Below are 27,468 nucleotides of genomic sequence, written 5' to 3' on the forward strand. Positions count from 1 at the left end.
TCTGCAGCCCTTTCTTATATGGGATTTATAGGGGATCCCCACTCACCACTGTAGTGAACTCACTTTGCACCACGGCAGCCATCTTGGCACCATACGGGGTCCCTATGGGGTCCTATTGGGTCCCTATGGGGTCTTATGGGGTCCTATGGGGTCTTATGGGGTCCTATGGGGTCCCATTGCAGCCAATTCTTCTGTGGGATGTATAGGGGAACCCAACTCACTACTATAGTGAACCCCCCTTGCACCACGGCGGCCATCTTGGCACCATACTGGGTCCCTATGGGGTCCCTATGGGGTCTTATGGGGTCCTATGGGGTCCCTATGGGGTCCTATGGGGTCCTATGGGGTCCTATGGGGTCCTATGGGGTCTTTTGGACTCCATCTGCAGCCCTTTCTTATATGGGATTTATAGGGGATCCCAACTCACCACTATAGTGAACCCCCTTTGCACCACGGCGGCCATCTTGGCACCATACCGGGTCCCTATGGGGTCTTATGGGGGATATTGGGGTCCTATGGGGTCCTATGGGGTCTGTGGTGTTCCTATGGGTTCTTATGGGATCCTGTGGGGTCCCTGTGGGGTCCTATGGGGGATTTTGGGGTTCTATGGGGTCCTATGGGCGATATGGGGTTTCTATGGGGTTTCTATGGGATTTTATGGGAGTTATGGGGTTTCTATGGTGGATATGGGGTTTCTATGGGGTATATGGGATTCCTATGGGGTGTATGGGGTCCCTATGGGAGATATGGGGTCCCTATGGGGGATATGGGGTCCCTATGGTGGATATGGGGTTTCTATGGGGGATATGGGATCCTATGGGGGATATGGGGTCCCTATGGTGAATATGGGATCCTATTTCGTATATGGGGTTTCTATGGGCTATATGGGATCCTATGGGCTATATGGGATCCTATGGGGGATATGGGATCCTATGGGCTATATGGGATCCTATGGGGGATATGGGATTTTATGGGGGTTATGGGGTTTCTATGGGGTATATGGGATTCCTATGGGGTGTATGGGGTCCCTATGGGGCATATGGGGTCCCTATGGGGGATATGGGGTATATATGGGGTATATGGGATCTTAGGGGGGATATGGGGTTTCTATGGGGGATATGGGGTTTCAATGAGGTACATGGGATCCTATGGGGGATATGGAATCCTATATGGGATATGGGATCTTAGGGAGGATATGGGATCCTATGGGGGATATGGGATTCCTATGGGCTATATGGGATCTATGGGGTATATGGGATCCTATGGGCTATATGAGATCCTATGGGGGATATGGGGTTGTAATGGGATACATGGGGTTGCTATGGGGGATATGGGGTTTCTATAGGGGATGTAGGGCTTCTATGGGGGATATGGGATCCTATGGGGTATATGAGGTATTTATGGGGTATATGGGATCCTATAGGGGATATGGGGTTCCTGTGGGGGATATGGGGTTTCTATGGGGGATATGGGATCTTATGGGCTATATGGGATCCTATGGGGTATATGGGATCTTATGGGGGATATGGGATTTCTATGGTGGATATGGGATTCGTATTGGGTATATGGGATTCCTATGGGGTGTATGGGGTCCCTATGGGGGATAAGGGGTTTCTATGGGGTATATGGGGTTCTTATTGGGGATATGGGGTTTCTATGGGGGATATAGGGCTTCTATGGGGCATATGGGATTCCTATGGGGGATATGGGGTTTCTATGGGGGATACAGTGTTCTTATGGGGGATATGGGATTCCTGTGGGGTATATGGGATCCCATGGGGGATATGGGATCTTATGGGGTATATGGGATCCTATGGGCTATATGGGATCCTATGGGGGATATGGGGTTGTAATGGGATATATGGGGTCGCTATGGGGGATATGAGGTTTCAATGGGGTATATGGGATCTTATGGGGGATATGGGGTCCCTATGGGGGATATGGGGTTTCTATGGGGTATATGGGATCTTAGGGGGGATATGGGGTTTCTATGGGGGATATGGGATCCTATGGGGGATACGGGGTTACAATGGGGTATATGGAGTTTCTATGGTGTATATGGGGTTTCTATGGGGGATAAGGGGTTTCTATGGGGTATATGGGATCCTATGGGGTATATGGGGTATATATGGGGTATATGGGATCCTACAGGGGATATGGGATCTTATGGGGGATATGGGGTTTCAATGGGGTATATGGGATCCTATGGGCTATATGGGATCCTATGGGGGATATGGGATTCATATGGGGTATATGGGGTCCCTATGGGTGATCTGGGATTCCTATGGGGTTTCTTTGTGGGGGCACAGATGGAGCGACAGATGGAGCGGCTTCCTCACCGCGCTCTTTCGATGGCTTCGGTCCGATGAACGTTGGAAAGTTGTCCCAAACAGAAGCGATCGCCGCCCGAAGGATCCACGTAACCATCCACCGTCACCACGGGGCAACTGGAAGGGACCTTAAACGTCTCTCCAACCTGAACGTCCATCTCAAAATAAGCAATGGAACACCAATATTCCGGGGCTGCAAGAACAACACAGCGACTTTCACTATGCATCTGCCGGGACCTGAGAGGATTTTACCCTTCCAGGACCTGGATTGCACCAGAATCATCCTCACTACCCCCCTTCCAGGACCTGCAGGTTCCTATCTTCCCTTCCAAGTCCTTGGTTACACCAGAATCCCCCTCCTTACCCCCCTTCCAGGACCTGGATTGCACCAGAATCATCCTCACTACCCCCCTTCCAGGACCTGCAGGTTCCTATCTTCCCTTCCACGTCCTTGGTTACACCAAAATCCCCCTCACTACCCCCCTTCCAGGACCTACAGGTTCATAATTCACCTTCCAGGACCTGGATTACACCAGAATCCCCCTCACTACCCCCCTTCCAGGACCTGCAGCTTCCCATTTCCCCTTCCAGGACCTGGATTACACCAAAATCCCCCTCACTACCCCCCTTCCAGGACCTACAGGTTCCTATCTTCCCTTCCAGGACCTGGATTACACCAGAATCCCCCTCCTTACCCCCCTTCCAGGACCTGGATTACACCAAAATCCCCCTCCCTACCCCCCTTCCAGGACCTGCAGCTTCCCATTTCCCCTTCCAGGACCCAACACTCACCGGGATGATTGGAGATGGGAGGTTGGAAGGCGAGTTCGTTGTGCACCGGCCCTGAAGGAGGTGAGAAACAAAATGGCCGACGGGGCTTTGGGTTTTACTTTCGCTTTCGCTTTCCATTCACTTCACTTTTGGTTCCCATTCACTTCACTTCTGTTCCCATTCACTTCACTTCTGGTTCCCTTTCACTTCACTTCTGTTCCCATTCACTTCACTTCTGTTCCCATTCACTTCTGTTCCCATTCACTTCACTTCTGTTCCCATTCACTTCACTTTTGGTTCCCATTCACTTCACTTCTGTTCCCATTCACTTCACTTCTGTTCCCATTCACTTCTGGTTCCCATTCACTTCACTTCTGTTCCCATTCACTTCACTTTTGGTTCCCATTCACTTCACTTCTGTTCCCATTCACTTCACTTCTGTTCCCATTCACTTCACTTTTGGTTCCCATTCACTTCACTTCTGTTCCCATTCACTTCACTTTTGGTTCCCATTCACTTCACTTCTGTTCCCATTCACTTCACTTTCGGTTCCCATTCACTTCACTTCTGTTCCCATTCACTTCACTTCTGTTCCCATTCACTTCACTTTCGGTTCCCATTCACTTCACTTTTGGTTCCCATTCACTTCACTTCTGGTTCCCATTCACTTCATTTTGGTTCCCATTCACTTCACTTCTGTTCCCATTCACTTTTGGTTCCCATTCACTTCACTTCTGGTTCCCATTCACTTCACTTTTGGTTCCCATTCACTTCACTTCTGTTCCCATTCACTTCACTTCTGTTCCCATTCACTTCACTTTTGGTTCCCATTCACTTCACTTCTGTTCCCATTCACTTCACTTCTGTTCCCATTCACTTCTGGTTCCCATTCACTTCACTTCTGTTCCCATTCACTTCACTTCTGTTCCCATTCACTTCACTTCTGGTTCCCATTCACTTCTGTTCCCATTCACTTCACTTCTGTTCCCATTCACTTCACTTCTGTTCCCATTCACTTCTGTTCCCATTCACTTCACTTCTGTTCCCATTCACTTCTGTTCCCATTCACTTCACTTTTGGTTCCCATTCACTTCACTTCTGTTCCCATTCACTTCACTTCTGTTCCCATTCACTTCACTTCTGTTCCCATTCACTTCTGTTCCCATTCACTTCACTTCTGTTCCCATTCACTTCACTTCTGTTCCCATTCACTTCACTTCTGTTCCCATTCACTTCACTTCTGGTTCCCATTCACTTCACTTCTGTTCCCATTCACTTCACTTCTGTTCCCATTCACTTCACTTCTGGTTCCCATTCACTTCACTTCTGTTCCCATTCACTTCACTTCTGTTCCCATTCACTTCACTTCTGTTCCCATTCACTTCACTTTTGGTTCCCATTCACTTCACTTTCGGTTCCCATTCACTTCACTTTCGGTTCCCATTCACTTCACTTCTGTTCCCATTCACTTCACTTCTGTTCCCATTCACTTCACTTCTGGTTCCCATTCACTTCACTTCTGTTCCCATTCACTTCACTTCTGGTTCCCATTCACTTCACTTTTGGTTCCCATTCACTTCACTTCTGTTCCCATTCACTTCACTTCTGGTTCCCATTCACTTCACTTCTGTTCCCATTCACTTCACTTCTGGTTCCCATTCACTTCACTTTTGGTTCCCATTCACTTCACTTCTGTTCCCATTCACTTCACTTCTGGTTCCCATTCACTTCACTTCTGGTTCCCATTCACTTCACTTTCGGTTCCCATTCACTTCACTTCTGTTCCCATTCACTTCACTTCTGTTCCCATTCACTTCACTTCTGTTCCCATTCACTTCACTTCTGTTCCCATTCACTTCACTTCTGGTTCCCATTCACTTCACTTCTGTTCCCATTCACTTCCCCTCCCACTTCCCTTCCACTTCCGGCTTCCGCTTTCACTTCACTTCCGCTTTCACTTCCCCCTTCCCTTCCCCTCCCACTTCCACCTTCACCTTCCACTTCCTCCTTCCTTTCCCCTTCCACTTCCCCTTCCACTTCCACCTTCGCCTTTCAGTTTACTTTCGCTTTCACTTTCACTTCCTCCTTCCCTTCCCCTTTCCCTTCCCCTTCCACTTCCACCTTCGCCTTTCAGTTTACTTTCGCTTTCACTTTCACTTCCTCTTTCCCTTCCCCTCCCACTTCCCCCTTCCCTTCCCTTCCCAGTTTCACTTTCACTTCCTCCTTCCCTTCCCCTTTCCCTTCCCCTTCCCCTCCCACTTCCTCTTTCCCTTCCCCTCCCACTTCCCCTTCCCTTCCCCTCCCAGTTTCACTTTCGCTTTCACTTCCTCCTTCCCTTCCCCTCCCACTTCCTCTTCCCCCTTCCCTTCCCTTCCCAGTTTCACTTTCACTTCCTCCTTCCCTTCCCCTTTCACTTCCGCTTTCACTTTCACTTCCTCCTTCCCTTCCACTTCCTCTTCCCCCTTCCCCTCCCACTTCCTCCTTCCCTTCCGCTCCCACTTCCCCTTCCTTTCCCTTCCCGGTTTCACTTTCACTTCCTCTTCCCCCTTCCCTTCTCCTCCCAGTTTCACTTTCGCTTTCACTTCCTCCTTCCCTTCCGCTCCCACTTCCTCTTCCCCCTTCCCTTGCCAGTTTCACTTTCACTTTCACTTCCTCTTCCCCCTTCCCTTCTCCTCCCAGTTTCACTTTCGCTTTCACTTCCTCCTTCCCTTCCCCTCCCACTTCCTCTTCCCCCATCCCTTCCCTTCCCTTCCCAGTTTCACTTTCACTTCCTCCTTCCCTTCCCCTTCCACTTCCGCTTTCACTTTCACTTCCTCCTTTCCTTCCCCTCCTACTTCCCCCTTCCTTTCCCTTCCCGGTTTCACTTTCATTTCCTCCTTCCCTTCCCCTTCCCCTTTCACTTCACTTTCGCTTTCACTTTCACTTCCCCCTTCCCTTCCCCTTCCCCTTTCACTTTCACTTCCTCCTTCCCTTCCGCTCCCACTTCCCCTTCCTTTCCCTTCCCCTGGTTTCGCTTTCACTTTCACTTCCTCTTCCTCCTTCCCTTCCCCTCCCACTTCCTCTTCCCCCTTCCCTTCCTCTCCCACTTTCACTTTCGCTTTCACTTCCCCCTCCCACTTCCCCCCCCCACTTCCTCTTTCCCCCCCCCCACTTCCTCTTCCCCTTCCCACTTCCTGTCCCGCTCACAGTAGTGCCCCGGATGCAGCGGCGGATGATGCTGCAGGTGCCCGTTCTGATGATGGGGGATGGCGGAAGGATACGCAGCGCCGCGGCCGCCGCTCCAACCTCCGTTTCCTCCGCTGTCTGCAAACAGGAAACGAGAGTGGAAACTTCCGCCCTCCACCGGAAGTGCTTCCGCCATTCCTTCCCACCGCCAGCCCAGGTGACGCCCAGCGGCCTGAAGGCTTTTAGGACCCCGAATGGGACCCTATGGGATACGGGGACCTCAATAGGATATAGGGACACAATGGGGACCCCAATGGGATCTTGGGACCCCAATGGGATTCTGGGACCCCAAAAGGGACCCAATGGGATTCTGGGACCCCAATGGGATCTGGGGACCCTACAGGACCCCAGTGGGATCTGGGGACCCTAAAAGGGACCCCAATGGGATCTGGGGACCCCAATGGGATTCTGGGACCCCAAAAGGGACCCCTATGGGATCTGGGGACCCCAATGGGATTCTGGGACCCCAAAAGGGACCCCAATGGGATCTGGGGACCCCAATGGGATTCTGGGACCCTAAAAGGGACCCCAATGGGATCTGGGGACCCCAATGGGATTCTGGGACCCCAAATGGGACCCCAATGGGATCTGGGGACCCCAATGGGATTCTGGGACCCCAAATGGGACCCCAATGGGATTCTGGGGACCCCAATGGGATTGTGGGACCCCAATGGGATTCTGGGACCCCAAAAGGGAACCCAATGGGATCTGGGGACCCCAATGGGATTCTGGGACCCCAAAAGGGACCCCAATGGGATCTGGGGACCCCAATGGGATTCTGGGACCCCAAAAGGGACCCCAATGGGATCTTGGGACCCCAAAAGGGACCCCAATGGGATCTGAGGACCCCAATAGGATATAGGGACACAATGGGGACCCCAATGGGATCTTGGGACCCCAATGGGATTCTGGGACCCCAAAAGGGACCCCAATGGGATTCTGGGGACCCCAATGGGATCTTGGGACCCCAAATGGGACCCCAATGGGATTCTGGGACCCCAATGGGATTCTGGGACCCCAAAAGGGACCCCAATGGGATCTTGGGACCCTAAAGGACCCCAATGGGATTCTGGGACCCCAAATGGGACCCCAATGGGATTCTGGGACCCCAATGGGATTCTGGGACACCAAATGGGACCCAATGGGATCTGGGGACCCCAATGGGATTCTGGGACCCTAAAAGGGACCCCAATGGGATTCTGGGACCCCAAAAGGGACCCCAATGGGATCTGAGGACCCCAATGGGATTCTGGGACCCTAAAAGGGACCCCAATGGGATCTGGGGACCCCAATGGGATTTTGGGACCCCCAAATGGGACCCCAATGGGATTCTGGGACCCCAAATGGACCCCGATGGGATCTTGGGACCCCAAAAGGGATCCCAATGGGATCTGGGGACCCCAATGGGATTCTGGGACCCCAATGGGATTCTGGGACCCCAAATGGGACCCCAATGGGATCTGGGGACCCCAATGGGATTCTGGGACCCCAAAAGGGACCCCAATGGGATCTTGGGACCTCAATGGGATTCTGGGACCCTAAAAGGGACCCCAATGGGATCTGGGGACCCCAATGGGATTCTGGGACCCCAAATGGGACCCCAAAGGGATTGTGGGGACCCCAATGGGATTCTGGGACCCCAATGGGATTTTGGGACCCTAAAAGGGACCCCAATGGGATTCTGGGACCCTAAAGGACCCCAATGGGATTCTGGGACCCCAATGGGATTTTGGGACCCTAAAAGGGACCCCAATGGGATTCTGGGACCCCAATGGGATTCTGGGACCCCAATGGGATTTTGGGACCCCAAAAGGGACCCCAATGGGATTGTGGGACCCCAATGGGATTTTGGGACCCCAAATGGGATCCCAATGGGATCTGGGGACCCCAAATGGGACCCCAATGGGATCTGGGGACCCCAATGGGATTCTGGGACCCCAAAAGGGACCCCAATGGGATCTGGGGACCCCAATGGGATCTGAGGACCCCAATGGGATTCTGGGACCCCAAATGGGACCCTATGGGATCGTGGGACCCCAATGGGATTCTGGGACCCCAATGGGATTTTGGGACCCCAAAAGGGACCCCAATGGGATTGTGGGACCCCAATGGGATCTTGGGGACCCCAATGGGATTCTGGGACCCCAAATGGGACCCCAATGGGATTCTGGGACCCCAAATGGGACCCCAATGGGATCTGGGGACCCCAATGGGATTTTGGGACCCTAAAAGGGACCCAATGGGATTCTGGGACCCCAAAAGGGACCCCAATGGGATCTTGGGACCCTAAAGGACCCCAATGGGATTCTGGGACCCTAAAGGACCCCAATGGAATCTGGGGACCAAAATGGGATTCTGGGACCCCAATGGGATTCTGGGACCCCAAATGGGACCCAATGGGATCTGGGGACCCTAAAAGGGACCCCAATGGGATCTGGGGACCCCAATGGGATTCTGGGACCCCAAAAGGGACCCAATGGGATCTGGGGACCCTAAAAGGGACCCCAATGGGATCTGGGGACCCCAATGGGATTGTGGGACCCCAAAAGGGACCCCAATGGGATCTGGGGACCCCAATGGGATTCTGGGACTCCAATGGGATTCTGGGACCCCAATGGGATTCTGGGACCCCAATGGGATCTTGGGGACCCCAATGGGATTGTGGGACCCCAAATGGGACCCCAATGGGATCTGAGGACCCCAATGGGATTCTGGGACCCCAAAGGGATTCTGGGACCCCAAAAGGGACCCCAATGGGATCTTGGGACCCCAAAAGGGACCCCAATGGGATACGGGGACCCCAATGGGATTCTGGGACCCCAAAAGGGACCCCAATGGGATTCTGGGACCCCAATGGGATCTGGGGACCCCAAAAGGGACCCCAATGGGATTCTGGGACCCCAATGGGATCTGGGGACCCTACAGGACCCCAGTGGGATCTGGGGACCCCAAAAGGGACCCCAATGGGATCTGGGGACCCCAATGGGATTTTAGGACCCCAAATGGGACCCAATGGGATCTGGGGACCCCAATGGGATTCTGGGGACCCCAATGGGATTTTAGGACCCCAAATGGGACCTCAATGGGATACAGGGACCCTAAAGGACCCCAATGGGATCTGAGGACCCCAAAAGGGACCCCAATGGGATTCTGGGACCCCAAAAGGGACCCCAATGGGATCTGGGGACCCTACAGGACCCCAATGGGATTCTGGGACCCCAAAAGGGACCCCAATGGGATACGGGGACCCCAATAGGATATAGGGACACAATGGGGACCCCAATGGGATTCTGGGACCCTAAAGGACCCCAATGGGATCTTGGGACCCCAATGGGATTCTGGGACCCCAATGGGATTCTGGGATCCTAAAAGGGAGCCCAATGGGATCTGGGGACCCCAATAGGATATAGGGACACAATGGGGACCCCAATGGGATCTGGGGACCCCAATGGGATTCTGGGACCCCAAATGGGACCCTATGGGATCGTGGGACCCCAATGGGATCTGGGGACCCCAATTGGATTCTAGGACCCTAAAAGGGACCCCATTGGGATCTGAGGACCCCAATGGGATTCTGGGACCCCAAATGGGACCCCAATGGGATTGTGGGACCCCAATGGGATTTTGGGACTCCAATGGGATTCTGGGACCCCAATGGGATTCTGGGACCCCAATGGGATCTTGGGGACCCCAATGGGATTGTGGGACCCCAAATGGGACCCCAATGGGATCTGAGGACCCCAATGGGATTCTGGGACCCCAAAGGGATTCTGGGAACCCAAATGGGACCCATATGGGATTTGGGGACCCCAATGGGATTCTGGGACCCCAAAAGGGACCCCAATGGGATCTGGGGACCCCAATGGGATTCTGGGACCCCAAAAGGGACCCTATGGGATCTGGGGACTCCAATGGGATTCTGGGACCCCAAATGGGACCCCAATGGGATCTGGGGACCCCAATGGGATTCTGGGACCCCAAAAGGGACCCCAATGGGATCTGGGGACCCCAATGGGATTCTGGGACCCCAATGGGATCTGGGGACCCCAATGGGATTCTGGGACCCCAATGGGATTCTGGGGACCCCAATGGGATTCTGGGACCCCAAAAGGGACCCCAATGGGATCTGGGGACCCCAATGGGATTGTGGGACCCCAAATGGGACCCCAATGGGATCTGAGGACCCCAATAGGATATAGGGACACAATGGGGACCCCAATGGGATCTGGGGACCCCAATGGGATTCTGGGACCGCAAATGGGACCCCAATGGGATTCTGGGACCCCAATGGGATCTGGGGACCCTACAGGACCCCAGTGGGATCTGGGGACCCTAAAAGGGACCCCAATGGGATCTGGGGACCCCAATGGGATTTTAGGACCCCAAATGGGACCCAATGGGATCTGGGGACCCCAATGGGATTCTGGGACCCCAAATGGGACCCCAAAGGGATTCTGGGGACCCCAATGGGATTCTGGGACCCCAATGGGATTTTGGGACCCCAAAAGGGACCCCAATGGGATCTGGGGACCCCAATGGGATTTTAGGACCCCAAATGGGACCCTATGGGATACGGGGACCCCAATGGGATTCTGGGACCCCAATGGGATCTGGGGACCCTAAAAGGGACCCCAATGGGATCTGGGGACCCCAATGGGATTTTAGGACCCCAAATGGGACCCAATGGGATCTGGGGACCCCAATGGGATTCTGGGACCCCAATGGGATCTGGGGACCCCAATGGGATTTTAGGACCCCAAATGGGACCATATGGGATACGGGGACCCCAATGGGATTCTGGTACCCCAAAAGGGACCCCAATGGGATCTGAGGACCCCAAATGGGACCCCAATGGGATTCTGGGACCCCAAAAGGGACCCCAATGGGATCTTGGGACCCTACAGGACCCCAATAGGATCTGACGACCCCAAATGGGACCCCAATGGGATTCTGGGACCCCAATGGGATTCTGGGACCTCAAAAGGGACCCCAATGGGATCTTGGGACCCCAATGGGATTTTAGGACCCTAAAAGGGACCCCAATGGGATCTGGGGACCCCAATGGGATTCTGGGACCCTAAAGGACCCCAATGGGATTCTGAGGACCCCAATGGGATTCTGGGACCCCAAAAGGGATCCTATGGGATCTGAGGACCCCAATAGGATATAGGGACACAATGGGGACCCCAATGGGATTCTGGGACCCCAAATGGGATTCTGGGACCCCAATGGGATCTGGGGACCCTAAAGGACCCCAATGGGATTCTGGGACCCCAATGGGATTCTGGGACCCCAAATGGGACCCTATGGGATCGTGGGACCCCAATGGGATCTGGGGACCCCAATTGGATTCTGGGACCCCAAAAGGGACCCCAATGGGATTGTGGGACGCGCAGGGTCCTTTTCGGGTCTCACTGTGGTGATACGTGGCCGGTTGGGCTGTGAAACCGTTCTGAGCCGCCGCCGCCGCCGCCGCCGCCTGCGATCCGGTAGCCAATGGGAGGAGAGCGTCGCTGTGGCCGCCAGGTAGGACGCTTGGGGGTTGGCCTGGGAGGACGAGAGATCATAGAGCGGCTGCTAGAGAGGCCGGGTCGGATCAGAGAGGATGGGGGAGGCAGGTCGTTGTATGGAGGGGCGGCCATTTTGGATTGGAGGTCCTGCGTTACAGTGGTGGTTGTTGACCATAGAGGTTTGGCTTGGCTGCCCATTCTTACCCATAGAGTTTCGGATAGAGCGGCCATTTGGGGGCAGCCATTTTGGATTGGAGGTCTTATGTTACAGTGGTGATTTTTGACCATAAAGTTTTGGCTTGGCAGCCATTTTGAGGTGGGCATTTTGGATTGGAGGTCCTGCGCTACAGCGGTGATTGTTGACCATAGAGGTTTGGCTTGGGTGCCCATTCTTACCCATAGAGTTTCGGATAGAGCGGCCTTTTGGGGGCGGCCATTTTGGATTGGAGGTCTTATGTTACAGTGGTGATTTTCAACCATAGAGTTTTGGCTTGGGCGGCCATTTTGGGGCGGCCATTTTGGATTGGAGGTCCTGCGTTACAGTGGCAACTTTTGACCATAGAGTTTTGGCTAGAGCGCCCATTTTGGGGCGGCCAGTTTGGATTGGAGGTCCTATGGTAGAGTGGCAACTTTTGACCATAGAGTTTTGGCTAGAGCGGCCATTTGGGGGTGGCCATTTTGGATTGGAGGTCTTATGTTACAGTGGTGATTTTTGACCATAAAGTTTTGGCTAGAGCGGTCATTTTCGGGCAGCCATTTTGGATTGGAGGTCCTGCGCTACTGTGGTGATTTTCAACCATACAGTTTTGGCTTGGGTGGCCATTTTGGGGCAGCCATTTTGGATTGGAGGTCCTATGGTAGAGTGGTGACTTTTGACCATAGAGTTTTGGCTAGAGCGGCCATTTTGAGGTGGCCATTTTGGATTGGAGGTCCTGAGCTATAGTGACAACTTTTGACCATAGAGTTTCGGCTAGAGCGGCCATTTTGGGGCGGCCATTTTGGATTGGAGGTCCTGCGCTACTGTGGTGATTTTCAACCATAGAGTTTTGGCTTGGGTGGCCATTTTGGGGCGGCCATTTTGGATTGGAGGTCCTATGTTACAGTGGTGACTTTTGACCATAGAGTTTTGGCTAGAGCGCCCATTTTGAGGCGGCCATTTTGGATTGCAGGCACAACAGGATTATTGATGTGATTATTAATGGCATGAATGGCATTATTAATTGATTAATGGGATTATTAAGTGCATGAGCAGCATTATTAATGATGATAATGAGATTACTGAAAGATCATTGGAATTATTAATGGCCTAATGAAGTTATTAATTACTGATGGGATTATTGATGGATTAATGGGATTATTGATGGATTAATGGCATTATTGATGGATTGATGGGGTTATTGATGGACTAATGAAGCTATTAATGGGATTATTGATGGGCCAATAGGATTATTGACGGACTGATTGCATTACTGATAAACTAATGGGATAATTGATGGCATTGATGGGATTATTGACGGACTGATGGCATTATTGGTGTCTTAATGGGATTATTGATGGGATTATTGATGGATTAATGGGATTATTGATGGACTGATGGCATTATTGATGGATTAATGGCATTATTGGTGTCTTATTGGGATTATTGATGGATTGATGGGATTATTGATGGATTGATGCGATGGTTAATGGGATTATTGATGAACTGATGGGATTATTGATGGATTGATGGGATTATTGATGGGTTAATGGGATTATTGATGGACTGATGAGGTTATTGATGGACTAATGAAGCTATTAATGGGATCATTGATGAGATTAATGGGATTATTGATGGACTGATGGGATTATTGATGGATTGATGGGATTATTGATGGAGTAATGATGCTATTAATGGGATTATTGATGGGATTGATGGCATTATTGATGGACTGATGGCATTATTGATGGATTGATGGCATTATTGATGGCCTAATGAAGCTATTAATGGGATTATTGATGGGATTGATGGGATTATTGATGGACTGATGGCATTACTGATAAACTAATGGGATTATTGATGGATTGATGGCATTATTGATGGATTGATGGGATTATTGATGGACTGATGGCATTATTGATGGCCTAATGAAGCTATTAATGGGATTATTGATGGGATTGATGGCATTATTGATAGACTAATGGGATTATTGATGGACTGGTGGGGTTATTGATGGACTGATGGCATTATTGATGGATTGATGGCATTATTGGTGTCTTAATGGGATTATTGATGGGATTATTGATGGATTGATGGCATTATTGATGGACTCATGCGATTATTGATGGCCTAATGAAGCTATTAATGGGATTATTGATGGACTGATGGGATTATTGATGGACTGATGGCATTATTGATGGACTGATGGGATTATTGATGGACTAATGAAGCTATTAATGGGATTATTGATGGGATTATTGATGGGATTATTGATGGACTGATGGCATTATTGATGGACTCATGCTATTATTGATGGCCTATTGAAGCTATTAATGGGATTATTGATGGGATTGATGGGATTATTGATGGACTGATGGCATTATTGATGGACTCATGCGATTACTGATCGACTAATGAAGCTATTAATGGGATTATTGATGGGATTGATGGGGTTATTGATGGACTGATGGCATTATTGATGGACTCATGCTATTATTGATGGCCTAATGAAGCTATTAATGGGATTATTGATGGGATTGATGGGATTATTGATGGAATGATGGCATTATTGGTGTCTTAATGGGATTATTGATGGGATTATTGATGGACTGATGGGATTATTGATGGGATTGTTGATGGATTGATGGGATTATTGATGGGATTGTTGATGGACTGATGGCATTACTGATAAACTAATGGGATTATTGATGGTTTGATGGGATTATTGATGAACTGATGGCATTATTGATGGATTAATGGCATTATTGATGGACTAATGAAGCTATTAATGAGATTATTGATGGGATTGATGGGATTATTGATGGACTGATGGCATTACTGATAAACTAATGGGATTATTGATGGATTGATGGGATTATTGATGGTTTGATGGGATTATTGATGGATTGATGGCATTACTGATGGATTAATGAGGTTATTGATGGCCTAATGGAGCTATTAATGGGATTATTGATGGATTAATGGCATTATTGATGGATTAATGGCCTTACAGACGCGATTCCTGATCCATTAAAGCAATCATCACTAAAACCACCCCCTTAACAACCCAATTAGTCAGCAAAGGAGGCCCCCGGCGGCCATCTTGGCACTCACTGGTGGACGCCCCAGGGATGGCTGGGAAATTGGGGCCCGCAGGCTCCGTCGGCGGGTTGTAGGCCTCGCTTGGAGCTCCATTATTGATGGGATTGATGGGATTATTGATGGACTGATGGCATTATTGATGGATTGATGGGGTTATTGATGGCCTAATGAAGCTATTAATGGGATTATTGATGGGATTGATGGCATTATTGGTGTCTTAATGGGATTATTGATGGACTGATGGGATTATTGATGGATTAATGGGATTATTGACGGGATTGATGTGGTTATTGATGGACTGATGGCATTATTGATGGACTCATGCTATTATTGATGGCCTATTGAAGCTATTAATGGGATTATTGATGGGATTGATGGGATTATTGATAGACTAATGGGATTATTGATGGACTGGTGGGGTTATTGATGGACTGATGGCATTATTGATGGATTGATGGCATTATTGGTGTCTTAATGGGATTATTGATGGGATTATTGATGGATTGATGGCATTATTGATGGACTCATGCGATTATTGATGGCCTAATGAAGCTATTAATGGGATTATTGATGGGATTGATGGGATTACTGAGGGATTGATGGCATTATTGATGGACTGATGGCATTACTGATGGATTGATGAGGTTATTGATGGCCTAATGAAGCTATTAATGGGATTATTGATGGGATTGATGGGATTATTGATGGATTGATGGCATTATTGATGGACTGATGCGATTATTGATGGGATTATTGATGGACTGATGGCATTATTGATGGACTCATGCTATTATTGATGGCCTAATGAAGCTATTAATGGGATTATTGATGGGATTGATGGGATTATTGATGGACTGATGGCATTATTGATGGATTGATGGGATTATTGATGGACTAATGAAGCTATTAATGGGATTATTGATGAGATTAATGGGATTATTGATAGATTAATGGGATTATTGATAGATTAATGGCATTATTGATGGATTAATAGCCTTATAGACGCGATTCCTGATCCATTAACACCATTATCACTACATCAAACCCATTACACCCCTAATTAGTCAACAAACGAGGCCCCCGGCGGCCATCTTGGCACTCACTGGTGGACGCCCCAGGGATGGCTGGGAAATTGGGGCCCGCAGGCTCCGTCGGCGGGTTGTAGGCCTCGCTCGCGGCCCGGGCGCTGGGCGGATGCTGGATGGTCTGAACCGAATGGCCGTCGGCGGCAGGAAGCGACGGCTGCCCTTCGTATTCGCTCACGTATTCGTCCTTCACCAACAAACCCGACGGGGCTCCAACCGGAAACCACAAACAAAGCCCAAATCCAACCTCGCAACCCCAAAATCCAAGCAAGCAACCCTAAAAGCCGCCCCAAAACCACCCCAAATCCAACCTTTGGACCCCATAAGACCCCATAAGACCCCATAAAACCCCATAAGACCCCATAAGACCCCATAAAACCCCATAAGACCCCAAAAGAACCCATAAGACCCTAATTTGACCCCATAAAACCCCATAAGACCCCATAAGACCCCAAATCTGACTCCATAAGACCCCAAATCTGACCCCATAAGACCCCATAAAACCCCATAAGACCCCATAAGATCCCAATTTGACCCCATAAAACCCCATAAGACCCCAAATCTGACTCCATAAGACCCCAAATCTGACCCCAAAACCCCAATTTGACCCCATAAGACCCCAATTTGACCCCATAAAACCCCATAAGATCCCAATTTGACCCCATAAAACCCCATAAGACCCCAAATCTGACCCCAAAACCCCAATTTGACCCCATAAGACCCCAAATCTGACCCCAAAACCCCAATTTGACCCCGTAAGACCCCAATTTGACCCCATAAAACCCCATAAGATCCCAATTTGACCCCATAAAACCCCATAAGACCCCAAATCTGACCCCAAAACCCCAATTTGACCCCATAAGACCCCAATTTGACCACATAAGACCCTAATTTGACCCCATAAAGCCCAATTTGACCCCATAAGACCCCATAAGACCCCAGTTTGACCCCATAAAACCCCGTAAGACCCCAAATCTGACTCCAAAACCCCAATTTGACCCCATAGGACCCCAAATTTGACCCCAAAATCCAGCATTTCAACCCAAAATCCACCCCAAAACCACCCCAAATCCCACTTTTGGACCCCATAAGACCCCAAAAAGAGGCCAAATTTGAGCTCAAAACCCCATAAGACCCCATAAAACTACATAAGATGCCATAAGACCCCATAAAACCCCATAAGATCCCATAAGACCCCATAAGACCCCATAAAACCCCGTAAGACGCCATAAGACCCCATAAAACCCAATAAGACCCCATAAGACCCCATAAAACCCCATAAGACGCCATAAGACCCCATAAAACCCCATAAGACCCCATAAGACCCCATAAAACCCCATAAGACCCCATAAGACCCCATAAGATCCCAATTTGACCCGATAAAACCCCAATTTGACCCCATAAGACCCCAATTTGACCCCATAATTTGACCCCATAAGACCCCAATTTGACCCCATAAAACCCCGTAAGACCCCAAATCTGACCCCAAAACCCCAATTTGACCCTATAAGACCCCAAATCTGACCCCAAAAGAACCCAATTTGACCCCATAAGACCCCAAATTTGACCCCAATATCCAACCTCGCAACCCTAAAAGCCGCCCCAAAACCACCCCAAATCCCAGGTTTGGACCCCATAAGACCCCAAAAAGAGGCCAAATTTGAGCTCAAAACCCCATAAGACCCCATAAAACCCAATAAGATCCCAATTTGACCCCATAAAACCCCATAAGACGCCATAAGACCCCATAAGAACCCATAAAACCCCATAAGACCCCATAAGACCCCATAAAACCCCATAAGATCCCATAAGACCCCATAAAACCCCATAAGACCCCAAATCTGACTCCATAAGACCCCAAATCTGACCCCAAAACCCCAATTTGACCCCATAAGACCCCAATTTGACCCCATAAGACCCCATAAGACGCCATAAGACCCCATAAAACCCCATAAGATCCCATAAGACCCCAATTTGACCCCATAAAACCCCATAAGATCCCAATTTGACCCCATAGGACCCCGTAAGACCCCATAAAACCCCATAAGACCCCAAATCTGACCCCAAAACCCCAATTTGACCCCATAAAACCCCATAAGATCCCATAAGACCCAATAAGATCCCAATTTGACCCCATAAGACCCCAGTTTGACCCCATAAAACCCCATAAGACCCCAATTTGACCCCATAAGACCCCAAATCTGACCCCAAAACCCCAACTTGACCCCATAGGACCCCAATTTGACCCCATAAAACCCCATAAGACCCCATAAGATCCCAAATCTGACCCCATAAGACCCCAATTTGACCCCATAAAACCCCATAAGATCCCAATTTGACCCCATAAGACTCCAAATCTGACCCCAAAACCCCAATTTGACCCCATAAGATCCCAAATTGACCCCATAAGACCCCAATTTGACCTCATAAGACCCCAAATCTGACCCCAAAACCCCAATTTGACCCCATAAGACCCCAAATCTGACCCCAAAACCCCAATTTGACCCCATAAGACCCCAAATCTGACCCCAAAAGACCCCAATTTGACCCCATAAGACCCCATAAGATCCCAATTTGACCCCATAAAATCCCAAATCTGACCCCATAAAACCCCAATTTGACCCCATAAGACCCCAAATCTGACCCCATAAAACCCAATTTGACCCCATAAGATCCCATAAGACCCCAATTTGACCCCATAAAACCCCATAAAACCCCAATTTGACCCCATAAGACCCCAAATCTGACCCCAAAACCCCAATTTGACCCCATAAAACCCCATAAGACCCCAAATCTGACCCCAAAATCCCCCTTTATCCCCCCAAAAACCCCATTAATTCTCCCTTACTCACCAGAGCTCTGTAGGGTCAGGCCAGAGAGATCTAAAATGGAGGACACGATTATTAATGAGGTTATTAATGACATTATTAATGAGCTAATAGGGTTATTAATAGGCTAATAGGGTTATTTGGGGGATTATTAGGATTATTTATGGGATTAATGGGGATATAATAGAAATTAATAGGGTTATTAGTGGATTAATAGTGGGATTAATGTGATTATTGGCGCATTAATGCCATTATTAGCAGGTTATTAATGAGATTAATGGGATTATTGAGTGATTAATAGGTTATTAATGAGCTAATAGGGTTATTTAGGGGATTATTAGGATTATTTATGGGATTAATGGGGATATAATAGAAATTAATAGGATTATTAGTGCATTAATAATAGCATTAATGGGATTATTGGCACATTAATGGCATTATTAATGAGTTATCAGTGAGATTAGTAGGATTATTAATGGATTAATAGATTATTGATGGGCTAATAGGGTTATTTAGTGGATAACTAAGATTATTAATGGGATTAATGGGGATATAATAGAAATTAATACGATTATTAGTGGATTAATAGTGGGATTAATGGGATTATTGGTACATGAATGGCATTATTAGTGGATTATTAATGAAATTAATGGTAATATTGAGTGATTAATAGGTTATTAATGAGCTAATAGGGTTATTTAGAAGATTATTAGGATTATTTATGGGATTAATGGGGATATAGTAGAAATTAATGGGATTATTAGTGCATTAATAATAGGATTAATGGGATTATTGGCACATTAATGGCATTATTAGTGGAGTATTAATGAGATTAACCAGATTATTAATGGATTAATAATTTATTAATGGGCTAATAGGGTTGTTTAGGGGATTATTAGGAGTATTAATGCAATTAATTGGCAACTGGATGGAATTAATGGGATTATTAACAGGTTAATGGCGTTATTAATGAGCTATTGGTGGGATTAATGGGATTATTGATGGATTAATGGGATTATTAATGGGCTAATAGGGCTATTAATGAGCTAATAAAGTTATTAATGGGATTAATAGGAACATAGAAAAAATTAATGGGATTATTGGTGATTAATAGCACTATGAATGGGATTATTAACGGATTAATAACACTATTAATGGATTATTAATGGGCTAATAGCACTATTAATGGGATTATTAATGATCTAATAACACTTAATGGGATTATTAATGAACTAATCACACTATTAATAGGATTATTAATCAACTAATAACGCTATTAATGGGATTATTGATGATTAGTAACACTATTAATGGATTATTGATGATTAATAACACTATTAATAGGATTATTAATGAACTAATAACGCTATTAGTGGCATTATTGATGATTAATAACAATATTAGTGGGAGAATAAAGATAATTAATGGGCTTAGGGAATGATTAATAGCATTAATAGCTTTATTAGCGCTAATAATCCCGGTGCTGATTGATTATTGGGGGAGTTAATTAAGTTATTAGCGCCGTTAATGAGGTTGCTGGCGGATCTGTGTAAGAATCGGGGCAATTAATAGCGTTATTAATGGGAATAATGAGGCCATTAATGGCTGATAAACGGCTGCTTTATGAATGGAAGGAAACCGCGGAGCGGAACCCGGAAGCGGCAGCGGCGCTGGGAGCCAATGGGGGAACGGGGCAGGAAAAAAGAGGCGGGGCGGAAGCCGGAAGGGCAGGGGGCGCAGCCAATGGGAAACGGCGGCGGGGGGCGGGGGGGAGGGAGGGGGGGGAGGGAAAAGGCGGAGCGGCAGAGCGCTGGGAGCCAATGGGAGAACGGGGCAGGAAAAAAGAGGCGGGGCGGAAGCCGGAAAGGCAGGGGGCGCAGCCAATGGGAAACAGCGGCGGGGGGGGAGGGGGAGGGAAAAGGCGGAGCGGCAGCGGCGCTGGGAGCCAATGGGGGAACGGGGCAGGAAAAAAGAGGCGGGGCGGAAGCCGGAAAGGCAGGGGGCGCAGCCAATGGGAAACGGCAGCGGGGGTTATAAGGGATTCTATAGGGGGTTTATAGGGGATTTATAGGGGATTTATGGGGTTATGGGGGTTCTATGGGGGTATGGGGGATTCTATGGGGTTCTATGGGGGATTTATGGGGTTATGGGGGTTCTATGGGGTTATAGGGGATTTATGGGGGATCCTATGGGGTTCTATGGGGGATTTATAGGGGATTTATGGGGTTATGGGGGATTTATGGGGTTATGGGGGATTCTATGGGGTTCTATGGGGGATTTATAGGGGATTTATGGGGTTATGGGGGATTCTATGGGGTTCTATGGGGATTTATGGGGGATCCTATGGGGTTCTATGGGGGATTTATGGGGGATTTATAGGGGATTTAATGGGGTAAAGGGGGTTCTATGGGGTTATAGGGGATTTATGGGGGATTCTATGGGGTTATGGGGGATTCTATGGGGTTCTATGGGGGATTTATAGGGGATTTATGGGGTTATGGGGGTTCTATGGGGTTATAGGGGATTTATGGGGGATCCTATGGGGTTCTATGGGGATTTATAGGGGATTTATGGGGTTATGGGGGATCCTATGGGGTAATGGGGGATTTATAGGGGATTTAATGGGGTAAAGGGGGTTCTATGGGGTTATAGGGGATTTAATGGGGGATTTATGGGGTTATGGGGGATTCTATGGGGTTATGGGGGATTCTATGGGGTTCTATGGGGGATTTATAGGGGATTTATGGGGTTATGGGGGATCCTATGGGGTTATGGGGGATTATATGGGGTTCTATGGGGATTTATAGGGGATTTAATGGGGGATCCTATGGGGTCATGGGGGATGTTATGGGATGATGGGGGATCCTATGGGGACCCTATGGGCTTATGGGGGATCCTATGGGGGACCCTATGGGGGATCCTATAGGGGATCCTATGGGGGATCCTATAGGGGATCCTATGGGGGATCCTATGGGGTCATGGGGGATGTTATGGGGTTATGGGGGATCCTATGGGCTTATGGGGGATCCTATGGGGGATCCTATGGGGGATGCTATGGGGGATCCTATGGGCAATGGGGGATCCTATGGGGTTATGGAGGATCCTATGGGCTTATGGGGGACCCTATGGGGGATCCTATGGGGGATCCTATGGAGGATCCTATGGGGTTATGGGGGATCCTATGGGGGTGATGGGGGATCCTATGGGGGATCCTATGGGGGATCCTATGGGGTTATGGGGGATCCTATGGGTGACCCTATGGGGGATCCTATAGGGGGTCCTATGGGCTTATGGGGGACCCTAGGGGGTTATGGGGGATCCTATAGGGTTATTGAGGATCCTATGGGGTTATGGGGGATCCTATGGGCTTATGGAGGATCCTATGGGGGATTTAATGGGGGATCCTATGAGGTTATGGAGGATCCTATGGGCGACCCTATGGGGGATCCTATGGGGTTATGGGGGATCCTATGGGGGACCCTATAGGGGATCCTATGGGCTTATGGGTGACCCTATGGGGGATCCTATGGGGGATACTATGTGGTAATAGGGGATGCTATGGGGTCATGTGGGATCCTATGGGGGACCCTATGGGGGATCCTATGGGCTTATGGGGGATCCTATGGGCTTATGGGGGATCCTATGGGGGATCCTATGGGGTTATGGGGGATCCTATGGGCTTATGGGGTGATGGGCGAACCCTATGAGGGATCCTGTGGGGTTATGGGGGATCCTATGGGCTTATCGGGGATCCTATGGGGTTATGGGGGATCCTATGGGCGACCCTATGGGGGATCGTATGGGCTTATGGGGGACCCTATGGGGTCATGTGGGATCCTATGGGGGACCCTATGGGTAATGGGGCATCCTATGGGGTCATGGGGGATGCTATGGGGTTATGGGGGATCCTATGGGGGATCCTATGGGGTTATGGGGGATCCTATGGGCTTATGGGGGATCCTATGGGGTTATAGGAGATCCTATGGGGGATTCTATGGGGTTATGGGGGATGCTATGGGGGATCCTATGGGGGATCCTACAAGCTTCTGGGGGACCCTATGGGCGATCCTATGGGTGACTCTATAGGGGACCCTATAGGGGATCCTATGGGCTTATGGGTGACCCTATAGGGGACCCTAAGGGGGATCCTATGGGGGATCCTATGGGGTCATGGGGGATGTTATGGGGTTATGGGGGATCCTATGGGCGACCCTATGGGGGATCCTATGGGGTTATGGGGGATCCTATGGGCTTATGGGTGACCCTATGGGCGACCCTATGGGGGATCCTATAGGGGGTCCTATGGGCTTATGGGTGACTCTATAGGGGACCCTATGGGGGATCCTATGGGGTTATGGGGGATGCTATGGGGTTATGGAGGATCCTATGGGATTATGGGGGATCCTATGGGGTTATGGGGGATCCTATGGGGTCATGGGGGAGCCTATGGGGGATCCTATGGGGGACCCTATGGGGGATGCTATGGGCTTATGGGGGATGGAATGGGGGGATGCTATGGGGTTATGGGGGATCCTATGGGGAGCCTATGGGGGATCCTATGTGGTTATGGGGGATGCTGTGGGGTTATGGGCGACCCTATGGGGGATCCTATGGGGGACCCTATGGGGGATCCTATGGGGTTATGGGGGATTCTATGGGGTCATGTGGGATCCTATGGGGTAATGGGGGATCCTATGGGGGACCCTATGGGTGACCCTATGGGGGATCCTATGGGCTTATGGGGGATCCTATGGGCTTATGGGTGACCCTATGGGCGACCCTATGGGGGATCCTATAGGGGGTCCTATGGGCTTATGGGGGACCCTAGGGGGTTATGGGGGATCCTATAGGGTTATTGAGGATCCTATGGGGTTATGGGGGATCCTATGGGCTTATGGAGGATCCTATGGGGTTATGGGGGATGCTATGGGGTTATGGGGGATGCTATGGGGTTATGAGGGATCCTATGGGGGATCCTATGGGGGATTCTATGGGTTAATGGGGGATGCTATAGGGGATCCTATGGGGGACCCTATGGGCGACCCTATGGGGGACCCTATAGGGGATCCTATGGGCAATGGGGGATCCTATGGGCGACCCTATGGGGGATCCTATGGGGGATCCTATGGGGGATGCTATAGGGGATGCTATGGGGTAATGGGGGATGGAATGGGGGGATGCTATGGGGTTATGGGGGATCCTATGGGGTTATGGGGGATCATATGGGGGACCCTATGGGGTTGTGGGGGATCTTATAGGGGATGCAATGGGGTTATGGGGGATGCTATGGGGGATGGTATGGGGGATCCTATAGGGGATGCTATGGGCTTATGGAGGACCCTATGGGGGACCCTATGGGCGACCCTATGGGGGATCCTATGGGCTTATGGGTGACCCTATGGGCTTATGGGCGTCCCTATGGGCGACCCTATGGGGGCCCCTATGGGGCCAAAGGCGCCACAGCAGCCGCTCCCAACCCCCCCCCCCCCCCCCCCCCTCTAAACGCCCCTCCAACCTCCCCCTCCTCACCGATGCCGGGCGACACGACCCTCTCGTAATGATAGGGGTTGACGCAGACGCTGTCGCACTTGAGATCGAAAGCGAACTGGCAATACTTGACGTGCTTCAATTCGTTCTTATGCAGGTCGGGCCAACGCCAAAGGCGGGCGTAAATGACGTGAGGGAAACCTTTCCTGCCGGCCACCTGCAGGCGGCCGTCCAACGTGCGTTGGATGGTGACGCATTTGCTGGGATGGGCGCCGTTGGTGGTGATGGCGGTGATGAGCGAATCCAGCTCGTCTTTCTTCTCCTTCAGCTTCTTCACCAGGCTCTCGATGGCCCGCTTGGCGAACGTCTCGCTCTCGCCGCCCTGCCGGTGACACATGAGGCTGTGCACGATGCTCAGGCACGCGTCGTTGCTGCTCGGGGGGTTCGAGAGCGACATGGCGGACGGAGGAGCCCCGGACGGAGCGATGGAACGGGGCGGCTCCGGGCCGCTCGCGTCCCGCCGACACGGCCGGGCCCAAGGCGCATGCGCGACATCCGGGGATGGCGCGGGTACGTCCGGGTAGGGGGAGATGGGCGCATGCGCGACATCCGGGTATTCAGGCGGCTCATCCGGGGATTGCGAGCAGAGCGCATGCGCAGTGGTGCACAGAAGGCAGGGCGCATGCGCAAGATCCGGGTATTCAGGCGGCTCATCCGGGCACTGAGAGTAGCGCGCATGCGCACGGCGACAGAGCAGGCAGTACGCATGCGCAGCATACGGGTATTCAGGCGGCTCATCCGGAAATTGAGAGCAGAGCGCATGCGCAGTGCTACAGAGTAGGCGGTACGCATGCGCAGCATACGGGTACTGAGGCGGCTCATCCGGGCACTGACAGCAGAGCGCATGCGCAGAGGTGGAGAGTGAACAAAGCGCATGCGCAACATCCGGGTATAGAAGCGTTTCATGCTCGCACTGAGAGCAGAGCGCATGCGCAGTGCCGCAGAGCAGGCAGTACGCATGCGCAACATCCGGGTATGGAAGCGTTTCATCCGGGCACTGAGAGCATGGCGCATGCGCAGTGCCACAGAGCAGGCAGTACGCAGGCGCGACACACGGGTACTGAGGCGGCTCATCCGCGCATTGAGAGTAGAGCGCATGCGCAGTGGTACAGAGCAGGCAGTACGCATGCGCAACATCCCGGTATAGAAGCATTTCATCCGGGCACTGAGAGCAGAGCGCATGCGCAGTGGTGCACAGAAGGCAGGACGCATGCGCAGCATACGGGTACTGAGGCGGCTCATCCGGGCACTGAGAGCAGAGCGCATGCGCAGTGGTGGAGAGAAGGCAGGGCGCATGCGCGACATCCGGGTATTCAGGCGGCTCATCCGGGGATTGAGAGTAGAGCGCATGCGCAGTGGTGCAGAGCAGGCAGGACGCATGCGCGACATACGGGTACTGAGGCGGCAAATCCGGGCACTGAGAGCAGAGCGCATGCGCGGTGGTGGAGAGAAGGCAGGACGCAGGCGCTATATACGGGTACTGAGGCGGCTCATCCGGGCACTGAGAGTAGAGCGCATGCGCAGTGGTGCACAGAAGGCAGGGCGCATGCGCAGCATCCGGGTATTCAGGCGGCTCATCCGGGGACTGAGAGCAGAGCGCATGCGCAGTGCTACAGAGTAGGCGGTACGCATGCGCAGCATACGGGTACTGAGGCGGCTCATCCGGGGATTGAGAGTAGAGCGCATGCGCAGTGGTGGAGAGCAGGCAATACGCATGCGCAGCATCCGGGTACTGAGGCGGTTCATCCGGGCACTGAGAGCAGAGCGCATGCGCAGTGGTGGAGAGTGAACAGGGCGCATGCGTAACATCCGGGTACTGAGGCGGCTCATCCGGGCACTGAGAGCAGAGCGCATGCGCAGAGGTGGAGAGTGAACAGGGCGCATGCGCAACATCTGGGTATAGAAGCGTTCCATCCGGGTACTGAGAGCAGAGCGCATGCGCAGTGGTGCAGAGCAGGCAGCGCGCATGCGCAGCATACGGGTACTGAGGCGGCTCATCCGGGCACTGAGAGCAGAGCGCATGCGCAGTGCCACAGAGCAGGCAGGACGCAGGCGCGACATACGGGTATAGAAGCGTTTCATCCGTGGATTGAGAGCAGAGCGCATGCGCAGTGGTGGAGAGCAGGCAGGACGCATGCGCAACATCCGGGTACTGAATCATCCTGTATTGAAAGTATTGCGCATGCGCAAAATCCATGTACTGCACCGCTATATGGCAATAGAGCTTTGCGCATGCGCTGTTGTTGCGTAATTTGGGCACAGCGCATGCGCAAGATCCGGGTAACCAAAGGTGAACAACCGGGCATCTCGGCTGCGCATGCGCAGTACTGAGCTCAGCCACTGCGCATGCGCAACATCCGGGTACTCCGACCCTTCGGGGAGCGCCGCCATCACGCGTGCGCAGCAACCGGGAACCGGCGCGCAAACATCCGGGCACCGGGGACGTAATAATGAGGTAAAGCCGCCATCGCGCATGCGCCGAGCTCGGGAAAATGCCGTTTTTCCATCCGTTTACTGAGCATGCGCGGCATCCGGGTATTTTCGTGCCTAAATTCGGTTGGAGCCACCATTGCTGACCGCGCCACATCCGGGTATTTGCGTAGCCGCTTTTGTGTTGTAGAGGCCACTGCGCATGCGCCACATCCGGGCATCGTCGGCCTCTGGTTCTGCTTTGTTAACAGCGCGCATGCGCCACATCCGGGTTCGGCCGTTCCTTCCTTATTGTTGGCTTTGCGCATGCGCTGCATTCAGGCCCCGCCATTGTTACTGTTGGCTCTGCGCATGCGCCAAATCCGGGTCTCTGTCTTATGGTATTGTTGGCTTTGCGCATGCGCCACTTCCGGCTCTCTGTATTGTGTTACTGTTGGCTCTGCG

At 50.9% G+C, this 27,468-nt stretch overlaps 1 protein-coding gene and 3 long non-coding RNA genes across 7 annotated transcripts in view; 1 reads left to right on the top strand and 3 right to left on the bottom strand.

The window, feature by feature from the left end:
• LOC128074252 (mothers against decapentaplegic homolog 4) overlaps positions 1 to 25,006 on the bottom strand; it is a 39,059-nt gene extending 14,053 nt beyond the window's left edge. The window contains exons 1-7 of the mRNA XM_052669924.1: positions 24,577 to 25,006; positions 19,072 to 19,101; positions 16,238 to 16,429; positions 11,742 to 11,873; positions 6,288 to 6,404; positions 3,123 to 3,173; positions 2,340 to 2,523 (exon numbers count right to left, since the gene is read on the bottom strand). Coding sequence (XP_052525884.1) covers positions 2,340 to 2,523; positions 3,123 to 3,173; positions 6,288 to 6,404; positions 11,742 to 11,873; positions 16,238 to 16,429; positions 19,072 to 19,101; positions 24,577 to 24,991 — 1,121 coding nt within the window. The 5' untranslated portion in view covers positions 24,992 to 25,006. The remainder of the gene's footprint in view (positions 1 to 2,339; positions 2,524 to 3,122; positions 3,174 to 6,287; positions 6,405 to 11,741; positions 11,874 to 16,237; positions 16,430 to 19,071; positions 19,102 to 24,576) is intronic.
• Positions 3,635 to 5,002, bottom strand: LOC128074253 (uncharacterized). Its single transcript, XR_008203131.1, has 3 exons — positions 4,442 to 5,002; positions 3,812 to 3,943; positions 3,635 to 3,729 (listed from the first exon to the last, which is right to left on the bottom strand). It is a non-coding gene; the product is annotated as an uncharacterized LOC128074253 (long non-coding RNA).
• LOC128074254 (uncharacterized) lies at positions 12,331 to 13,025 on the top strand. Of its 2 annotated transcripts, none has more exons than XR_008203133.1 (3): positions 12,331 to 12,525; positions 12,686 to 12,765; positions 12,926 to 12,997. It is a non-coding gene; the product is annotated as an uncharacterized LOC128074254 (long non-coding RNA). The 2 variants fall into 2 exon arrangements; XR_008203132.1 differs by having other exon boundaries at positions 12,333 to 12,525; positions 12,686 to 12,845; positions 12,926 to 13,025.
• Positions 21,923 to 24,045, bottom strand: LOC128074255 (uncharacterized). 3 transcript variants are annotated; one of them, XR_008203136.1, is made up of 4 exons: positions 23,667 to 24,045; positions 22,832 to 22,994; positions 22,635 to 22,674; positions 21,923 to 22,062 (listed from the first exon to the last, which is right to left on the bottom strand). It is a non-coding gene; the product is annotated as an uncharacterized LOC128074255 (long non-coding RNA). The 3 variants fall into 3 exon arrangements; XR_008203135.1 differs by lacking the exon at positions 21,923 to 22,062 and adding an exon at positions 22,323 to 22,414; XR_008203134.1 differs by lacking the exons at positions 21,923 to 22,062; positions 23,667 to 24,045 and adding exons at positions 22,323 to 22,414; positions 23,379 to 23,528.
• Positions 25,007 to 27,468: the final 2,462 nt, after the last annotated feature.

The sequence above is a fragment of the Tympanuchus pallidicinctus genome, unplaced genomic scaffold (genome assembly GCF_026119805.1).
Source record: "Tympanuchus pallidicinctus isolate F22 unplaced genomic scaffold, pur_lepc_1.0 scaffold87, whole genome shotgun sequence".
NCBI lineage: Eukaryota > Metazoa > Chordata > Aves > Galliformes > Phasianidae > Tympanuchus > Tympanuchus pallidicinctus.